General features: G+C 50.2%; 1 protein-coding gene across 1 annotated transcript; it reads left to right on the forward strand.

The window, feature by feature from the left end:
• The first annotated feature begins 3,082 nt into the window (after positions 1-3,082).
• LOC135384908 (uncharacterized) lies at positions 3,083-5,154 on the forward strand. The gene is made up of 3 exons (XM_064614090.1): positions 3,083-3,920; positions 4,081-5,037; positions 5,114-5,154. The coding sequence occupies exons 1-3, from the start codon at positions 3,083-3,085 to the stop codon at positions 5,152-5,154; spliced, it is 1,836 nt and encodes a 611-aa protein (XP_064470160.1).
• Positions 5,155-21,516: the final 16,362 nt, after the last annotated feature.

Raw genomic sequence — 21,516 nt, forward strand, 5'->3', positions numbered from 1 at the left:
TTAGAGAGCTTATACTGGCGTGGGTCATACTTGATCTGGCTTAACGAGATTACACAGCTATTCTACAAGTACGGATCGGCGGGCACTACGGTCAGCGCAACGTCCAGTAGCTTGATAATCCGTACTGCAATTTGCGCTCACGTTAACTCCACTCGTACTATATAGCGTTAACATCTTGTGTGTGGCGGCGCGAGATTTCGCGAGCACGGCTTAAACCTCTCCGACGTCAGTGATCGAAAAAGCGTACACGTCGATGAGTAGGGACTTGCCCAGGATTTTCATTTTGGGGAAGGTTGGTGCTCCTTGGGGTGGTGTGACATCTCACCTAGAGATGCAAAATTTCCGGAAATTTTGAATGGATCGAAAAAAAAAACTTTTTTGGGGGGGGGGATTTTCCGAAAAATTGGGGAAAATGGAAACATATGTGGTTACTGCTGAGTCGAAGCATTGCTGACCAAACCACAGCATACAATGAGCTAGAAGCTTTAGTAGTGTTCATCCTCTAGGCATAAATGCAGAGCAGAGCATCCCATGAGACTGCTGTGTACTCAGCGATAGGTAATTAGAACAACCTGCCCACCACCGTGCTGCCCACTCCGACCAGAACTCCGACATTATGTGAATGCGATGGCAATCGCTTGGAGCGGCCAGACGGAGCACTAAGTTGGTGGTTGTTGGCGGATTAGAGACACCTAAGCCACTGTTGGCGGGTTGGAACGCATGAAAGGAACGAAAATTTACATTTTTGAATTTTGTCGCCTGGAAATTTTGGGCATTTTTTTCGGAGACGAGGAAAAAAGCTGTTTTTTTTTTCCCAAAATTTCCGTTTCTTTGCCGGGGCTTCGCATCTCTAATCTCACCTCAAACGAGTACAACGCGGTCTCAAGGTGAAGAGAGGCGCAGAGGGCCCTCCCTCTGCCCATAAAAAAAAAGAGAAAGAGAACACCACCGCAAAAAGACTTTTGAGCCCTCAGTGTAACGCATACCAAAATGTAATAAAGGGTTAGAATCTGTAGCCATAAGTTAACGGTCACATCTCCTTGTATTTGCTACGCGGCGACGTTTGTGTAGTTTTTGGTACGTGGGATATCCACATTGCTTCCTACCAGCGTGATGGTTTGCTTTGCTAGTTAACGTAGTTCATGAAACTTTGATTTCATATTTCACAATAGCAAGGTTGTAATCGTGTAATTAATTTGTTTGTTTTTACCAAAGATGGCACACTTTCTGAAAAGCATCCTGTGTGCCCCCCCCCCCCCAACAAAAGAGGTACTGTGGGACAGCCACTGGAAGTTTGCTTCGACATTCATGTGCTGTACATAGTATCAAAGCGATAACGCGAGTAGCGCGACATAGCGCGAATAGCGATATAGCGAATTAAACTGAATGAAATGACTGTCCTCGTAGCTCCACTTCAATCATTCTGACCATAACATAAGATAACATAATAATATCATTCCTAAAAATAGAGACTCGCGTAGAGCTCAACCCTCTATAGTATTCACCCTTAATCAGGGACTGAAACGGAACCGAAAACGGCTTGAAACCCCAATTTTGTCAAGAACCGTAACCGCAATTCAACATCGGCAATGAACGGAAACCGTAACCTGAACCGAAAATGTGTGATTTCGGTTAGCGGCTCATAGGAATCGGTTCAAGCGTGTACGCGAACAACTTTGGTAGCTCTGATTAATGGTAGCGTACGTAGCATAGGATAGTACGCCCTCCTCGGCAGCTCAGTCGGTAACGTGTTGGCTTGCTGAGCTTAAGTTCGCGGGTTCGATCCCTGCCGAGGGCGGCAGCAATGTGGGAGAGGTAAACAATGCTTCCAGCACCGTGTGTCGGAGATTTCCGGCGCACGTCAAAAGAAACCCAGGTGGTCGAAATTATCCACAGTCCTACCCCGCGGCACGTGCAGCATGTCGCCACACTACAGGCAGACAAACCTTACGTGTAAGATCATGGCACCATTATATATATATATTATATTATTACACTATTTTTTATATTATTATAGTAGGATAGTACGTGCTTAAAGTACGTCTCTTAGTTATGCGTTTTTTCATTCACAAGTTGTGCGTAGACAACATACATTCTTATGCGACCCATAACCAGATGACATGCATTGGTACGTCCCTTTGAGTTATGAACAGTGTTATTGTGATCATTTAAGATGGGAAGCGTTGCACGTTGTCTGTTTCCACAATCTGTTTGCTTAACCACTGAACGCACGCAATTTTTCTTGTCATTGTAGCTTTTTACAGCACGGAAGTATTCAATGTGCACGAAATAATAGCGACCGCAACAAATTGTATTTTACGGGGAATGTCGCAAACGGTCAAAGTGCGTCGAAGAAGGAGTTCACCCTTTCTTCGACCTGGCAGATGGCACTGCACAACCCTTTCGAAGCACAACAAATAAATAGGGAGTTTTAGGAAACCGTTGAAGTTTCACGATAACGTTTCCGAAAACGTGATAAGCAAATCGCCTGATTCCTTTGGGGTGGCTGACATCATGTTGCTTATATCTCATTGACAGTGATTTGGAGTCGGAATCGGAGGGCGCTTACGATTTCCTAAAACTCCGTAATATCTTCATTTTTACCCGTTTGCACTTCGCAACTCATTTTGCGACATCCACGCAGCCTACAGATACATCCTAGAGGGAAAAAAAAAATACCGGTTCAACTGTTTGGGTAACGGTAACAGCAAACATTAAAACGGCGAATCCCGTAACCGTAACCGCTTTCAGAGTTCTGACAGTGAACCGTAACCGAACCGATATTCGTTTCAGTTTCAGTCCCTGCCTTTAATATACAGGGTGTTTGCTCTAATGTGTCCAGAAATAATGTGTAAGAAACAGGTATTGCTTCACTAATAGTGTAGCGGCATCGCCATTACCATTCCCGCGCACCAATAACCTAGGCGCGCGGGTAATAAAAACCTTTGCCTCGGCCAGCTCGGGCTCTAGTTCGACTGGCCTGGCTCTCACGGCAACCTGTGTCTAGTCTACCTCTTTCTCTGACATTGGTGACCCGGACGTTCCTTTCTGGAACGACGATACTTTCCCTTTTCCGTCGGCGATGCATCAAGGCGACCCACCTCCGTCGTCGTCTAGCACAGGTTCCCTACAGCCCAACTCTGACGGACAACAGCACCATGTAGGAGCCATCGCCGTTAAACTTCCAGCCTACTGGGATCGCAATCCAGCTATCTGGTTCGCCCAGGCGGACGCCCAGTTCCATCTGGCCGGTGTGACTGCTCAGACCACTCGTTTCTATCATGTCATCTCCGCCCTGTCTCCCGCGGCCGCCGAGGAAGTACAAGATCTGATAATCTCTCCCCCAACGCAGAACGCGTATGACCAACTCAAGTCTGCCCTGCTGAAGCGTACGTCCGCCTCCGACCGTGACCGTCTGAGGCAGCTCTTATCGGCGGAAGAGCTCGGTGACAGGCGGCCTACCCAGCTCTTGCGCCGCATGAAGCAGCTCTTGGGAGATGACGCTCCGCAGGCCGGCGACAAATTCTCGCGCCAGCTGTTCATGCAGCGCTTACCCAATAACGTGCAGATGGTCTTGGCAGCAGCCGCGAATCTTCCCATCGACGAGCTCGCCACCCTCGCGGATGCTGTCATGGAGGTTGCCTCATCTCCTTCTCTTTCCGTTCTCGAGCAACCGGCTACCCAGACTAGAGGGCGAGCGGTTCCCCCAGCCATTCCGCCCATCCCAGAAGCTTGTCCTTCGGTTTCCCAACCCACTCCAGCCACCGAAGCTATACTCCAGCAGGTTAATAGCCTTACGCAATTGGTTGCGACGCTGGTTGCTCGCCCACGATCCCCGAGCCCCCGTCGCCCAAGGTTCCGCAGAGGTTCCCCGTCGCCACGGCGATCGCGATCTCGTTCTGCGAATCAGGATGGCCTCTGTTGGTACCACCATCGCTTCGGTGCCGAAGCCCACCACTGCTTGCTCCCCTGTTCTTGGACGGGAAACCCGCCGGCCCCCCACTAATGGCGGCAAGTGGATTCGGCCTCGGCGACAGCCGCCTCTTTCGTATCGTAGACCGTGTATCTACCGTATCGTAGATACACGGTACCGTATCGTAGACCGTGGTTCCATTATCCCGGTTTATGGCCAGCAGTCGCTCACTCTCAACATTGGGCTCAGAAGAGACTTCCGATGGCTTTTCCTGCTTGCAGACGTCACACAAGCCATCCTCGGATCCGACTTTTTAAATCACTTCAAGTTGCTGGTAGACGTTCACGGGAAGCGTCTGATCGACAGGACTACTTCCTTGTCAGTGCACGGACTCCGTCTATCGACTCCACCGTTGCGTGTCTTGGCCTGTGCCGTGCCTGAATCACCAGCTGAATCACCCTTCGCCGCCATACTGAAGGAATTCCCGGCACTCACCCAGCCGCCTGACTGGACCAGGCCTGTGCAGCACGACGTGGTCCACCACATCACCACCCGTGGCCCACCGGTCCACTTTCGCCCGCGTCGTCTGGCACCCGAGAAGTTCCGGGTAGCCAAAGCAGAATTCGACCACATGCTTGAGCTCGGAATCGTCCGGGCGTCATCAAGCACCTGGTCGTCGCCATTGCACATGGTGCCCAAAAAGACCGGAGATTGGAGACCGTGCGGCGACTATCGCGCTTTGAATCAAGCCACTATCCCGGACAGATACCCCATACCGCACATCTCGGATTTTGCTGCACAGCTGGAGGGCGCCACAGTATTCTCCAAAATAGATCTTGTCCGTGCGTACCACCAGATCCCGATGGCCGAAGAGGACATAGCCAAAACCGCGATCACAACACCTTTCGGATTATTCGAGTTTCTGGGGATGCCCTTCGGGTTGCGGAACGCCGCTCAGACGTTCCAGCGGTTTGTGGACAACATCATCCGCGGCCTCCCCTTCGTCTATGCGTATATTGATGATATCCTCGTCGCAAGTCGTTCGCCGGCCGAACACGAGCAACACCTTCGTGCGCTGTTCTCCCGTCTTCACGACTATGGAATCATCATTAACGCAGCGAAGAGCGAGTTCGGCGTTCCGGAACTCGATTTCCTCGGGCACCGTGTCAACAGCCAGGGAATCCTGCCTTTGCCTTCCAGAGTTGCGGCCATCCAGGACTTCCCGCTTCCCACTTCCTTGACCAAGCTGCGCCAGTTCCTTGGCTTAATCAACTTTTTCCGGCGCTTCATTCCGTCGTGCGCGGCCAAGCTTATTCCACTCGAAGCCATGCTTACTTCTAAACGTACTATGTCCCCACCGCCTCTATCATGGACCGAAGAAGCCACTGCCGCGTTCAAGGCCATTAAGGAAGAACTTGCGAGCGCATCGCTCCTTTTCCACCCCTGCCATGACGCCGAAACGTCCATTATGGTTGACGCCTCCAGCACAGCCGTCGGCGCCGTGCTTCAACAGCGTATCAGAGGAGCGTGGCGCCCCTTGGCGTTCTTCTCTCGCAAGCTCAAACCGCCAGAGACGAGGTACAGCACCTTTGGGCGAGAACTTTTAGCCATCTACCTCACGATAAAGCACTTCCGACCTTTCTTGGAAGGCCGTACATTTACAGTGCTTACTGACCACAAGCCCCTTGTATATGCCTTCTCTGCATCAGGTACCAAATACAGTCCTCGCGAAACCCGTCACCTTGCGTTCGTCGCGGAATTCACCACCGACATTCAACACGTCAGCGGTGCTGACAATGCAGCGGCGGATGCTCTCAGTCGCGTGAACGCTCTCGGATCGCTGCCTGCACTCTCTCTCGACGCCCTGGCCCAAGCACAGTCTTCCGACGCCGAGCTGGCTCAGTACCGTTCTGGCGCGGCTTCTTTGACCATCGAAGATGTCGCCTTACCCGGTTCCTCCACTCTGGTTGCCTGCGACACTTCTCAGGGACGGCCCCGACCTTTCGGCCCCTCTTCCCTGCGACGTCGCATCTTCGTCCCCTCTTCCCTGCGACGTCGCATCTTCGAGACGTACCATGCGCTCTCTCACCCCGGCGCCCGCGCTTCTCTGCGCTTGATTTCCCAACGGTATGTCTGGCCGCACATGAACAAGGACGTCAAGAACTGGGTGCGCGTTTGCCTTCCCTGTCAGCGCAGCAAAGTGCAACGGCACGTCCGCAGAGCACCAGAAAGGTTCTTGCCCCCCGACGACCGTTTCGCGCATCTCCACATTGATCTGGTTGGACCCCTTCCGGTATGTGCTGGCCACCGGTATATTCTGACCATCGTCGATCGCTTCACCCGGTGGCCCGAAGCCATTCCCATTCACGACGCTACCGCCGCCACCGTCGCCTCAGCCTTCATCTCCACCTGGGTATCGCGGTTCGGTGTTCCGTCAATCATCACCACAGACCGGGGCGAGCAGTTCGAGTCCAACCTGTTTTCCAACCTCACGCAAGCCCTTGGCACCAAACGTATTCGAACAACCGCCTACCACCCGGCTTCCAACGGCCTCGTTGAGCGCTTTCACCGGCAGCTGAAAGCCGCGCTCCGGACCTCATCTGACCTTCCTTTGACAGAAGTCCTGCCCCTAGCTCTGCTGGGAGTTCGGTCGGCTTATAAGCCAGACTTAGGCTGCACATCAGCGGAATTAGTTTTCGGGACGTCTCTTCGCTTGCCTGGCGATATCATCGACCCACCTCCCGACTTCCCGTCTCCATCACCAGCCGACTACGTGTCCCGCCTTCGCCAAACAATGGCCGCCCTCCACCCGATCCCCCCGCGTGTGCCACGCTCTGCTGCGACGTACCAGCACCCCGAACTCGAAACGTGCTCCCACGTCTTCCTCAGGTGCGACGCAGTCAAGAGGCCCCTTCAGCACCCATACTCCGGCCCGTACGCTGTCGTGCGAAGATCTCCTACGCATTACACCATCCTGGTAAAGAACCGAGAGGAGACTGTCGCCCTGCAGCGATTGAAGCCCGCCTTCCTCGACGTTCCTGCGACGTCCCCCAGCGCCGTTAACTCCGACACAGGGCCGACGCCAATTCTTCCTGCCACTTCGTCCGCACTTCACTCTCCACCCTCGACTTCATCGCCTCCCCCCCGCCGCCGACACGTCACCTGGGCCCCACAGCTATGTATCGCTCGACATCTTCCGACGCCTCACTAGGGGGGGAGCCCTGTAGCGGCATCGCCAATACCATTCCCGCGCACCAATAACCTAGGCGCGCGGGTAATAAAAACCTTTGCCTCGGCCAGCTCGGGCTCTAGTTCGACTGGCCTGGCTCTCACGGCAACCTGTGTCTAGTCTACCTCTTTCTCTGACATTCTCTGACATTGCACCTGTTTCTTAGTCAAGTAGCTGAAAAGTAGCGCTCGTTACTCTTTTATCGCTCGCTTTAAATAAAATTTCTGGACACGTTAGAGCAAATACCCTGTATAACAGTTAATATTATAAACCCTTAATATTAGATTAGTTCGTTTGCTGTATCCGAAATATGATTTTTTGTGTTTTTAAATTACATGTCAGCGCGACGAAGCAACTGTGGCTGAGCGGCGTACAGACGTGTACAGATGGAAAGAGGACAGCAGGAAGGAGTGAGAGACAGGGGAGTTAGTATGCGTCTTGGGCAGATATCAGGGGGAACTGTGCCGACATTCGTCCAGAAAGTCTTCGGAACACCCAAGAAAAAGCATACACAGCACAAGCGGTGGTAGGATTCGAACCCACAATCTCCCAGTCTTCAGGACGACCTTGGCTACCACCAACGGCCATGCCGCTGATATCCGAAATATGAGGCGCTAAGCACGGCTACTTCGCACTGTGAAAGTTGCAAACTTGGAATCTTGTGTGCGAGTTACATTTAAAAAAGCTTGAAGGGACAGTTACGCCATTGTAACGCGATTGCCAGCGTCAGCTGTGTGTGAATCAATGTTTAATGGTTTTTATAATACATTGGTTGAAATGATTCATCATCATACGCTGTCTATAGGCCAATCCGGTCGTGCCTTCATAATATCACCCCTCGCATCATACGCGGTGTCGCCACCACTGATGGGCAAAGTACCTCAAAACTGTACCTCAAGTAAATTACCAAGAACCTAGCACCTGTTGTACTTTAAGTGCAGTACAAGGTGCTATACTACAAATCTACTTAAAGTAAAGTACAAAGTCCGTTGCAAAGTACTTTACATCAAGTACATTACCAATTTAGATCGTATCCCCGGACGTTTCAACACTTGGTAGTGATAAAACGTGAGGTAATTATGTGTCGACTGCTATCCCTAGTAATGTAGAAAGGGGGGTCACGTGACGCGCGTTTTCTGCGGACGACCACGTGATCTCGGTTGGATCGCGTTTGTGGACCCGCTTGACGGCCAATATTTTGTGGATGTTACATAAAGCGAAACCTCGGGGCTCACGTGACGTGCGTTTTCTGCGAACGACCACGCGATCTCTGTTGGATCGCGTTTGTGGACAGCTTGACGGCCAAGATCAGTGGGCCTTTAGGCGGCAGTTCACGCGCTTCTGTCTTATCTTACAGCTGCTGTTATCGTCGAGTACGGAGTGCCCTGGTCTTCTTCATAGACAAAACAACTGCTTGAAACAAAACTTTTCTGATTGCGCCGCTGATATCAACCAGTTCAAGACATGTGGAACTGCCTCGTGCAACGCCATCTACGACCATTTAAAACGCCAACCTCAGTACTACAATTTCAATGGGCCTTTAGGCGGCAGTCAGAGCATGCAGTTCACGCACTTCTGTCTTATCTTACAGGTAAATGTTCACACTCAGTCAAAATGTTATAGATCGGATGAACGGTTTTTATTACTGCTGCCTGGCCCACCTGTGATTGTATGCTGTCTGCTCGAGTGTTGTTACGATTTCTATAGTCTGTTACTGTTAGCTGGGGATGTCGAGGAAAACCCTGGCCCTAAGGGGAGTGGGAAGAATGATCATCGAGCTGGTGAGGCTGATCTGGATGATAATGTATATGATCTATTGAAGAAGTTCTTGGATGGCCAGAAGCGCTTGTCTTCGTCTATTAACGATCTGAAGGTAAACCAAGCCTCTATTCACACAAAACTAGACAGTTTTGACAACAGACTAAGGGAACTGGAGAATTTCGCTTCAAACTCCAGCAGTCTTGTTGACGAGATTAAGAAGTGCCACGATAACATGAGCGATGTTCACAAAAAAATTGGTAGCTTAGAATTAGCTGTAGACAATTTGGAGAACAGACAAAGGCGAAACAATCTGCTTGTTTTTGGTATGCCAGAGGCTGACGACGAATCGGCACTTTCACTCTCTTCGAGTATTAACCAGTTGTTCAAGGACAAACTCGATCTAAACGTCTGCACCATTGCGCGTTGCCACAGACTAGGCAGGAAAAGAGCCGGTAGTACACGACCTGTTGACTACCGTGAGAAAATTGATATACTTAAGACTGGAACGCTCTGGATGGTTCTGTCCGCTAATTCTCCTGTGAAGGCTTCTTTGATGCACTCCTTCAATAACCCCTTAAAGGGGTTGCAGTATGTTTAAATAAATAATAAATTTTGTGGATGTTACATAAAGCGAAACCTCGGCTGTCACGTGACGCGTGTTTTCTGCGGATGACCACGCGATCTCGTTGGATCGCGTTTGTGGGCCGCTTGACGGCCAAGATTTTGTGGATTTTAGAAAACGCGAAACCTCGGGGGTCACGTGACGCGCGTTTTCTGCGGATGACTACGCGATCTCGTTGGATCGTGTTTGTGGACCGCTTGACGGCCAAGATTTTGTGGATGTTGCACAAAGCGAAACCTCGGGGGTCACGTGACGCGTGTTTTTTGAGGACGACCACGCGATCTCGGTCGGATGGCGTTTGTGGACCGATTGACGGGCAATATTTTGTGGACGTTACAGAAAGCGAAACCTCGGGGATCACGTGACGCGCCTTTTCTGCGGACCACCACGCGATCTCGGTTGGATCGCGTTTGTGGACCGCTTGACGGCCAAGACTTTGTGGATATTACATAAAGCGAAACCTCGGGGGTCACGTGACGCGCGTTTTCTGTGGACGACCACGCGATCTCGTTGGATCGCGTTTGTGGACCTCTTGACGGCAAGATTTTGCAGATGTTACACAAGGCGAAACCTCTAGGGTCACGTGACGCGCGTTTTCTGTGGACGACCACGCGACAAGCGATCTCGGTTGGATCACATTTGTGGACCGCTTGACGGACAAGATTTTGTGGATGTTATATCAAGCGCAACCTAGGGGGACGCATGTTTTCTGCGGACGAACACGCGATCTGGATTGGATCGCGTTTGTGGACCGCTTGACAGACTATATTTTGTGGATGTTACATAAAGAGACACCTCGGGGGTCACGTGACGCGTGTTTTCTGCGGACAACCACGCAAGCTGGGTTGGATCGCGTTTGTGGACCACTTGATGGCCAAGATTTTGAGGATGTTACATAGAGCGAAACCTCGAGGGTCACGTGGCGCGTGTTTTTTGTGCGGACAACCACGCGAGCTGGGTTGATCGAGTTTGTGGACCGCTTGACGGCCAATATTTTGTGGATGTTACATAGAGCGAAACCTCGGGGGCACGTGACGCGTGTTTTCTGCGGACGACCACGCGATCTCGGTTGGCTCGCGTTTGTGGACCGCTTGACGGACAAGATTTTGTGGATGATATATCAAGCGAAACCACGGGGGACGCGTGTTTTCTGCGGACGACCACACGACCTGGGTTGGATCGCGTTCGTGCACCCCTTGACGGCCAGGATTTTGTGGATGTTACATAAAGCGAAACCTCGGGAGTCACGTGACGCGTGTTTTCCGCGGACGTCCACGCGATCTGGGCGGGATCGCGTTTGTGTACCGCTTGACGGCCAAGATTTTGCGGATGTTACATAGAGCGAAACCTCGGGGGCACGTGACGCGTGTTTTCTGCGGACGACCACGCGATCTCGGTTGGCTCGCGTTTGTAGACCGCTTGACGGACAAGATTTTGTGGATGATATATCAAGCGAAACCACGGGGGACGCGTGTTTTCTGCGGACGACCACACGACCTGGGTTGAATCGCGTTCGTGCACCCCTTGACGGCCAGGATTTTGTGAATGTTACATAAAGCGAAACCTCGGGGGTTACGAGACGTGTGTTTTCTTCGGACGACCACGCGATCTCGCTTGGATCGCGTTTGTGGACCGCTTGAGGGACAATATTTTGTGGAAGTTACATAAAGCGAAACCTCGGGGGATGCGTGTTTTCTGCGGACGACCACGCGATCTGGGTTGGATCGCGTCTGTGGACCGCCTGACGGCCAAGATTTTGTGTATGTCACATAAAGCGAAACCTCGGGGGTCAGGTGACACGCGCTTTCTGCGGACGACCACGCGATCTCGCTTGGATCGCGTTTGTGGACCGCTTGAGGGACAATATTTTGTGGAAGTTACATAAAGCGAAACCTCGGGGGATGTGTGTTTTCTGCGGACGACCACGCGATCTGGGTTGGATCGCGTCTGTGGACCGCTGAACGGCAAAGATTTTGTGGATGTTACATAAAGCGAAAACTCGGAGGCCATGTGACGCGCGTTTTCTGCGTATGACCACGCGATCTCGCTTGGATCGCGTCTGTGGACCGCTTGACAGCCAAGATTTTGTGGATGTTACATAAAGCGAAACCTTGGGGGTCACGTGACGCGTGTTTCCTGCGGACGACCAGGCGATCTCCCTTGGATCGCGTCTGTGGACCGCTTGACAGCCAAGATTTTGAGGATGTTACATAAAGCGAAACCTTGGGGGTCACGAGACGCGTGTTTCCTGCGGACGACCACGCGGTCTCGGTTGGATGGCGTTTGTAGATTTTTTTTTTTTCAATTTTTCCAACGTTCCAACATCCAGCTTCAGACACACACATCGGATATCTCTGGGACAACAGTGTGTTGTTGGGCTAGATGTCTGATGATGGACGTCAAAGATAACTCCTTCTTTCTCTCAGTTGGACCTGGAGTGTACATATATCGGACGAAACTCGTTATGCCCTGGATATCCCAACATCCAACTTCTGACGTACATCGGATATCCATAGGACAGCCTGGTGTTGTTGGGGAGCAGTACGCTGCCGATTCGTCACGAGGTCCTGCGTCGGAGACTCCGAGGGCTCTGAGAAAGTGTTGTAATGTGAGACCCGACTGACTAAAGTTTGCCGACGAACCAATTGTAAATATCCAGAATCCAGTCGTAGGGTGGTGCTGACACGTCGTTGGACTTTGGGAAAACCAAAAAATCCACAAAACATCCCCGTTGTGCTTGTGAATTTTTGTGTGTGGAGAAGCCTTCTGAATAATGTCGGATTGTAACAACCTGCGTCTCTAGTCGAAGGAAGATTGTAGACAGTAGACGACTCTTTGATACCCCACAGGTGCCCTGTCGACTTGTGCGGCGCTTTCACTAGGAATTACGACTTCGTAATGGCCGCATGTCAATTGTGTCAAACACCTCAAGAACTGATACATGATATTCCACCTGCTTTTGGTATCGTCGAAAACACAAGCGCTCTGCATCTGAGTGGGCAACACGTGCGATCCCAATTCACACGTCAAAAGTCCTCAGGGAGCTGTGTCGCTCCCAGCGCTCACGTCAGTTCGGGTGTTTACATATTCCAATGCGATATATATTGTGCGTTTCGTGAGTGCGGTATGCATCAGCGTTGCAGGAGTGCTACGTTGGCCACAGGATATGAACACCCTTCATACTCACAAAAAAGGAAAGACGAGAGGTCGGAGGCAACAACATGGTGACGAATGCGGAAAGGAAAGGACAACTTAACTCTACGTGTTACTCCAGCGTAATCTTCATTCAGTCAGGGAGTTCCTTTACTTCACTTCAGGAAAAAAAGAGAAAGTGCTACACCGTAGAGATGTGAATTCAATCACAACAAAAAAACTGTACAGGGCACAAACATATCGTGACACACGTGAAACATCGTGTGTTCTATAGAAATTGTGTGTGGAGCTAGACAAAGCGTGCGTCTGTCTGTCCGTTCGAGGCGCTCTCCTGTGAAGTGCGCTTTCACTGCAATGTCACACGCGGGAGGAGCAGCCAAGCAGTGTGCCCCTCCACGGCTCTCTTAGCGAGCAGACTTAATGTTGCTGCGCTACTCTGATGGTGTGTGACGACGCGAAGAGGACCATTCGGGATTACTTAGATCCACACCTCGTGAAGAGGAGATATGCACTGCAACTCAAAATGTCGAAACAGAGCTCAGAAGACGGTAACGACTAAATGGGAAAACCGGGGCCCGACCCTATGCGCAGCACGTCACCTACTTCAGCTGTCACAAGCTCATTCCCTGCATCACCGTTTTAAACACACGCGAAGCCCAAGTCACACAACACTAAACAAGTGCCAAGACGTTTCCTCTGGTGGCAAACCCACGTTACAAAATGGCGCGAAACCACCGCAGCACGTTCACTTTCTTTGACTGACCCGAGATTTATAGGTGTGTGGACTAACATAGAAGTATTTCTTGACAGCGCCACTGGGTTGGAAACCTTACGTAGCAACAACAGAACAAATGGGCAAGAAAGTCACACGGAAAACAAATACGAACCCCGAAGAAATATTGAGCCACTTTCCTTATGAATGCCTCGTCTGCTGGTGTAACAAAGTAGCTGACGTAGGCCGGGAACAAGATTAATGACACTCTGCACAGAGACGCAGTGCTTGACTGACACTTGTTTTCTTATACTTCACGCAGATTCCAGAGACGTAGCCCGCACGATAAATGGAGATGGCTGTATTATCGTTACGAACCCCCACGGGATAGGGCAACGGCTCTGAGCAGAAGGTGGCGAAGTTTCGATAGAGATCTCTCTCTTGTGCTCTGTGCAGGCGTTGGCTCATTTGCTTCTTAATAGGAACCGTGGGCACTTGATTGCGAAAAAGCACGAGGATCCTGGGCAGAAGCTGTGCCTATACTTTCGTCTCCACTGAGCTTCCAATTTGGTTTTACTTCAGAGTCAAATTCTTGTAGAGCAGCGAGGTTAACCGAAAATGTGCTGTCAGAGTGATATTTGCGGCCGAGAATGTATAGACATGTCATCCCCCACCGCAGTGAGGAAGTGATGTCGATCCTCCCCTGTGCATCCAGTCCGTCTTCACGACGTGAAAAGAAAAGACAAAGGTCTGCTACAACCAAATTTCGCATTAAACGCGTAAGATCAATAAAAATGTGAATCGTACTTAGTTCGTAGCAGAAATCCTCAGAGAAAGGTAACGGATTTTTTTATTTCGTTTACGTTACAGTCTTCGTAACTGGCCTATATTTGTTTCTGTTTCATGCAGTTTCCGTTAACACCATCCTTGTTTACGTTTACCGTTATGTATACTTTTAGGGTGGCTGCTTTCCACGCCGAGACTGGGAGGTGACACGGGTTCGAATCCTGTCACCGGCAGTGCTGTCTGAGGTTTTCCCTGGGTTTTCCGAAGACTTTCCAGACGAATGTCGGCACAGTTCCCCCTGGAGTCGGCCCAGGACTCATACTAACCCCCCTGTCCCCCACTCCTTCCTGCTGTCCTCTCTCCATCTGTCCCCGTCTGTACGCCGCTCATAGCCACAGTTGCTTCGCGGCGTTAACACGGAATTTAAAAAAAAATCTATGCTTAGAAGAGTTGATCCAACGTCCACTTTCCGGATGCCACGAAACGACTCTCGCCAAGACACTGCATTAATTCATCGGATGCGACTCAATGTGGCTTTTATAGATCATTGGCGTTACCGCTTGAGACAAGTTGACTCTCCCTGATGCCGTCACTGCGGTGAACTGGAAGATCTAGAGCATATTCTTCTTCATTGCTCCCACTGCCAACCTTCCCCAACCACACTTTCCGGGTCTCTCCATCAGCAGCTTGTTGTTTTCGTTCTCTTTTGAAGCTTTGAGACCGTGACAAATGAAAAATGATTTTCGCGATTTACCGAGTACTCTGCCGGAAAAGGTTCTCATGATCCGTCGCTATCATACACACATCGACCTTTAACCGTATTCTGTGCACCGGGGGCGCAGTTACCAGGCAAAATTAGCGGGGCGTGACCGCCGAATACATCCCTTCGAAGCGGACTTACGTCCTCAACGTCGAGTCCTCTCAGCCAATTTTGGACGTCCTGGAGCACACACCCGGCGGGACCGACCACCGACCAACGACCACCGACAGACATTTTCTGACGAAGAAGCAGCTCAGACAGCACAGCCGGTGGTATAGGATTCGAACACACCACCTCCCAGTCTTCAGAACGACCTTGAATACCACCAACGAGCGGGTGCCATGCAACTTGCAGCAGCATATTACGCCACTGACAGAGCGGGAAATAAGATCTCGTATACCTGTTTGGCTCAAGAGAGACCGTTGCGTTGTCCTGATGCATGAAAATTGTAAATCCAGTGAAATGAAGAAAAATAAACGCCCTTTTCCAAGACGTGGGTTCGAAGCCTACAGCTGTCCAACCTTTTCAGTGACTTGCTTCCTTCCTCATTCATTGTTCTTAGGCACTTGAGGCTTTGTGTGTTTGTCCTTTCTTCTGTGTTCCAGCCTCAGAACATCAATTCCCTTCCTGCATACAGCAAACCAGATTGACCGGCCGCTTCTGGGGTAAATAGTCCTACTTCTGCACCAACGCTCTGCGCAGCTCACGAACACACTTCGCAGATGGACTGACGTTATGCCTGGCGTCATCTGACAGCGTTCCACGCATGCTAGATCGATTAAAAACCATAGAGTGCGCAGATCAATCCAGGGTAAATCCAGTCAACTGATATATTCATACGCGATGTGTACTCATCGTATAGGTCCTGTTAGGACGGCTAATCGTCTATGTGTAGGAAGGCAGCACCTAAGCTTCAAGGAAAAGTTTAGTTTAACGTTGTTGTCACGTACAGCTGGCACGTTACTGCAACTGGGTCTACGACACGGACGAACCTACGCGAGACCAGCATGATGGCGGCCTACACCATTGTGCTGTCACCTCCATACCGGTCGCGTTCGAGCAACACCTCCTAGATATCAGAAGGCCTGCACCCTACGTCACGCACGGAGGCCTGCGTAAGCTTTTCTCTTGTTTGCTCTGTATTGACGTTATTGCAGCATCAACAGACGACCCTCTGTTTACAAACATTTGACGTCACGAGAAGACCGGTTCGAGGTTATATTGCTGTGGTGGGCAAGAAGCGGGAAAAACGCGTCGGCTGATAGGCTGATAATGCTCATAGTGCCCACAAGCATGCTTTGCGCGGCGGCGTTACGTAATCAATGACGTAGGGGCCCAGGTCGTCTACAGTTGCAACAGCAGGCCTCCCTGTGCGACGTAGTGCGCAGGAGGCAACGTTTGAGTGGATGGCGTCAGAAGGTCACGTGGCACGTGATGCCACCCGTCAGGGTGTCCTAAGACACCTCTGAAAGCCCAGTGCAGTGCCCAGTGCCCCTGACGGGAAGCATCATGTGCCACGTGACCTTCTGACGCCATCCACTCAAACGTTGCCTGCCTGCGTACTGCTGATGAGGCCCAAGAAGGCCGAAACAGCTGTCCAGTACTGGCATGGCGACGTTTGACTTACAAACATATGCTATACGTGCAGCCAAAGAGTTCCCGCTATTTTTTTCCCCTTATTATTTCTGTGTTCGACGCATGCTTTATCGCTTCGATTGCGTTCCTTTATTTGACTCCAGCAACTCGCGAGTCGAGTGATCGCAGTTGTCTCGCGACGTAAAGCCCGGAATTATTATTATTAAAACGAGGATCAGTCTTGGTGGGCAAAAATGCTATCCACGCCATCCCCGTGGCAGTGATCCGTTCTAAAATTCGAGGATTCAACAACACCCTGTGCAAGTGCGTCTCTGCGCATGAGAGGAGGCAGTGAGAGGGAAGAGGAGGGCGCCGCCGTAGCCAATGGGGCTTCCCGAGTGGAGTAAGGAGAGAGGAGATATGCGCAGAACGCTCGGTTACTTGCAGAGCGTATTCAACACTAAAGGTGATCCAGAGTCTACTCGCAGTTACGCTCCTCTCGATGCGGGTCGCTGCAGTCGATGACGTGCGATGACTCTTATATGCCACGATTCCGACACGCGGGTCACGCGAGTTCAATAAACGAACCCAAACAGAGGAACGTTGACTCGGGCGCCGCGAGGTGGAATCACGATCACCTCCACTCCGCACGCGACAACCTGAGCCAAACCGACTCGGCGATTCTCCGGGTCCTGCTCCAAGAAACCTCCCTGCCAGTCCTGCCAAATAGCAGTTCTGCCACAAACATTGTTTGCCTCCTTCGAATTCCACAATATTTTGGCAAATGCAGCAGACCGTCGTGTTACATATACCTAGCGTTCCGGGTTTTCGGATTTATAAAAAAAAATCCGAAAAACGTACGCCGGTAAAATTCGAAGAAATTCGGATTTATCCGAAAAACTCCGTATTTCTGGGTTCCGGTAATCGATAACTGAGCAAGAAAGGCCATGCTTTGATGACTGGTTGGATCGCTCCCTTTGGTGTAGAGATTACCTGACATCGCTGGTTGCCACCCCTGCGACAAGGAAGGGTGGCTCTGTCAAACCAAATCCACTGTGCAGCTGCTTTCCCGAAGCCTCCGCGTATTTGGGGTGAACTCCTACCTAGTCGACCTAAAAATAAGAAAATTTATAGAGATATTGGAACTTAAAATGGCTTCGAATTCTGTTGACATAGTGGATAGATTTAAACTATTGGGAGTATATTTTTCTCGTACAATGTCTTGGGACGACCACTATCAACACGTGCAATGTAAAATACCTTTTGCAGTAGGGATGCTTTACAGACATTCCAATCTTCCTACTAAAGTTTAATTGGTAATATACGAGGCCTTACTCCTTTCTCACGTGCAATACTGTCACCTTGCATGGGGAATCTCCACCAAGAAAAATATCGAATCATTTTTAGTATTACAGAAAAAAGCAGTACGGGCAATAAATAAGGCAGGGTACAACACGAGCATAAAGCATTTATTTACAAATCTATCCCTCATAAGGGTGACAGAATTGTACAAATATCACTTAATTTTAACTTATAAACGCATGCACCACCAAAATAACTATAGCTTTCATAACTTTGTTAAACTAGTGAAAAATGAACACTTACATTGCTTACGCCCCCCCGCCCCGGCTTGTTCAAAGGTGTCAGACAGAATACGGAATACAACTAACATCATACCAGTTGCCAACATTACTCTATCCAGGTTAACTTCCTAAACTTAAGCAAACCTGACATCATGCTCTTCCTTGCTGCTGACGAGTGACATGTTTTCACTTGTGTACGATTCTTGTCAAGTGTTTCAAGTAACGTAGCCTCCATATTTTTTTCAACATAGACATTCTCGTGTTGTACTCGAATGTGCATTAGGTTTATGTACATATGCTCTGTTCTCCGTTGTTGTTGTTGTTTTTGTTTTTTTTTTGAAATTTACGATGTTTGTGTTATTTTGTATCGTTTGTATTACTTGTATCGCTTGTGCTTAAATTGTTTGTGTGCTCCACTGCTGAAGAACCATGGCTGGGACTCGTCAAGCCACATCGCGTGGCTGTTTTCCCACTACCCTGGGCTTACTGTAGAAGCAAGCAGAACAAATAAAATGAAATTACATTAGATGAAACTCCATCCTTGCCTAGAGGTAATTTGCCCCTGCTTTTAAATGGTGTCAAATATGTTCTGCGGCCCCTGGAAAGAAATCGATGAGGGGGATGAAATGTGGCCTATAGGGTTGCAAAGGTTCCCGACCCCTGGCCTAGAGACAACGCTAGTAGCTACGTTTTGCGCCGGAACGTCCCTAGTTATAAATAGCCTGCTTCTAAGACGTCGAAACATCCTGCGTGTCGTTTTTTCATCAAGTTGCGTCATGGACGACTCTGGATTAGACTTTAATTACGCACAAACCATGTGAAACATACGTATTTGCAAAGACAAGTACGACCTCCAAGTGGATGAAGTGGTCATTTTCTTCTTGTTTTGACGTAGAATGGACGTCTTACCAATAGACCTCTACCCGAGAAACGTCATCGTGGCGTTGGTAGACAGGCTGAAACCGAAACAAATCGGAAGGGGAGGGGAGGGCTGGGTTCCACGAATGGGCACTTGGCCGGCTCCTACTGAAAGAAAAGTAGGACCGAAGGTCGCGTCCCTTTCAGGGACAATCGTAATCCCCTCGAGACCCTGGCTTTCGGTCGCGACCTTGTTCACCCCTTGCCTCGAACGTAGTTCAACTCTACCAAATTGGTGGCGCTGTCGAACACTATGACGTCATTTGTTTACAAACAGGGAGAGGTCCATTTCGCGTGAGGCTTTGGACTTGTGGAGCAGTGGCGTAGCCAGAGGGCGCTTTCAGAGGTTTCCGAAATTGCACCTTTGGTAGTGCATTTGGGAGAGGGAAATCGAGGGTGATATCCTCTCCATACGTATTGTTCCCGTAGAACCTCCCCCCCCCCCCCCCTCCCCCGAAATACTTTTCTGGCAACGCCACCACTGTTACTTAGCATAGCGTGTCCGAGAGCGTATAGAGCCAGCAGATCTGCAGAGCAACCTTCGACGTCTAGGCTGCTCCACCAATTTCGTCCCAACACTCTCAGACAGGCCCCTCGGCAACGGATCATTATTATAGTTGCTTTGTAACAGCGTTGTGTACGATTGCCGGCATATGTCTAAACCTAAAAAACAAAACAAAAAAAACCTGGCAGTTACGGTGTCATCAAATCAACGATAGCGACAGAGTTGTTTATTTTGAGCTCTCCTGGAGCTACGTACATGGTTCGCCCTGTCGATTGCAGTCCCCAGCAAGATCATCTTCCGTACGTACATTTCTTAGGACGGCCCAATATACCACTATTAACCTCCGCATACACACGTGATACCGCCTGCGCCGCTGCTGCGGGCGACGAGAACCAACCCGGTATGCGCGCGGCGCAACTCTTCACATGAAATGACATGTGAACTGGCTCCGCCGTTGTCCAGCCAAAGTGACTCTCGAAATGACCAATCTGCACCGCGCGCCTTTTTCTCGTTTCTTCGCTTCATCTCGGGCCAGGACACAGAAGGGTTTTCGGCGATGCGACGTATGAGATAGGATCTTGAAATCTCGAAATTGTGCCCTTAACAGCTGTCGCTGCAAAAAAATCTCTAAGGGAGCAACGGAAAGAAAGGGAGGGGTGTCGACAAACATTTGATTTTTTTAGGGGGTTATAGGGGGCTCTGGATAAATCACTGACACCACGCCAAGTGGCACATAGGAAGCGCTCTGTGTGACCCAAAGAACTAGTGGCGTCTATCATAAGGTGACAACAAGCAAACAAACCACGAATGCACAGGTCCTGTGAATTCGTGTTTTTTGTTGTTGTCGGCAAATGATGGAGTTCTACCACCTGGAGTTCTGCACCTACCACCACGATTGAACGTCTTGTCGGACAAGAATAGATAATGAAATATTCCAGGCGCTCTTTATCAGTGCACAGATAAGCCAGTAAGTAATCCTCCGGTACGCTGTCAACAAAAATCATGAAAGGAACACGCGTATGCCTCTCGTCGCGACTATGCCAAGGGATATCTTGACTATGCTTCACGTGTACTGGTCATGAACTGTTACAGTCAGTGCTTTGCCCAGACCCCCGACTACACCCTCCCCCCAAATGTCTGGTGACACCCCCCCCCCCTCATTTTTTTTACCAGTGCACCCCTCGCGGTTGGGCCCTTGCTATTTCAGCTTTAGTCATGTCGGTGATGATACTTCAAGCTATTACGACGCATCTGTAAGACTAACCCCCGCCCCGCATTTTCATTTTGTTAGTTTATTTGCACACCTCCCGTGCCTGGGATTCAGGATAAACCACGTATAGGCAGTGGCGTATCTAGGGTGTGGCAGGTGTGGACAGCTGCCATGGGCGCCAGGTGAACAGGGGCGCCATTATGTGGTCGGGTGTGAATGTGCAAGCTCGGGCACTCAACCTGGCACATTCATAAATGATCTAAAGCACCCGCCATTAGAGAGATTGTATTGTGAAACCTAGTGCGGAACACACGAAAACGCATCCCCAAGGACATCATGTTAACCATGTTGCCATGGGCGCAGGTAGCTCTAGATACGCCACTGCGTATAGGCTACCATAGTTTTGGCGCATTGTCTCTGCTCAAACGGCTCGCGAACGGTATCCCGGATGACCCGTAGCAGGGGAAGTGACTCAGAATGCAATGCGCTGGTTGGGCAGCTACAAAATCGTTCGCTAAAACTCCCTACAGAACAGTTGAGATTCCTCTATTGCTACTATATTTCTTGCAAAGTCCATGCAGAAATGCATGCACTTGAGCACCAAGTTATTATGACACTACCTACGTACCGACGTCAGGGACGATTGTTTCCGACAGTGTCCCCATACCCGTTGTAGCGCATGTCGCACTTGTTCCGTTCGTGTGGGGCACGTGTCTGTGCTTTCTTGTGCTTCTTGGCTTTCCTGGCGCAGATTCGAAAGGCATCGGGCAACAATGTGCAGCCGTCGCT

The sequence above is a fragment of the Ornithodoros turicata genome, chromosome 2 (genome assembly GCF_037126465.1).
Source record: "Ornithodoros turicata isolate Travis chromosome 2, ASM3712646v1, whole genome shotgun sequence".
In the NCBI taxonomy this organism is placed as follows: Eukaryota; Metazoa; Arthropoda; class Arachnida; order Ixodida; family Argasidae; genus Ornithodoros; species Ornithodoros turicata.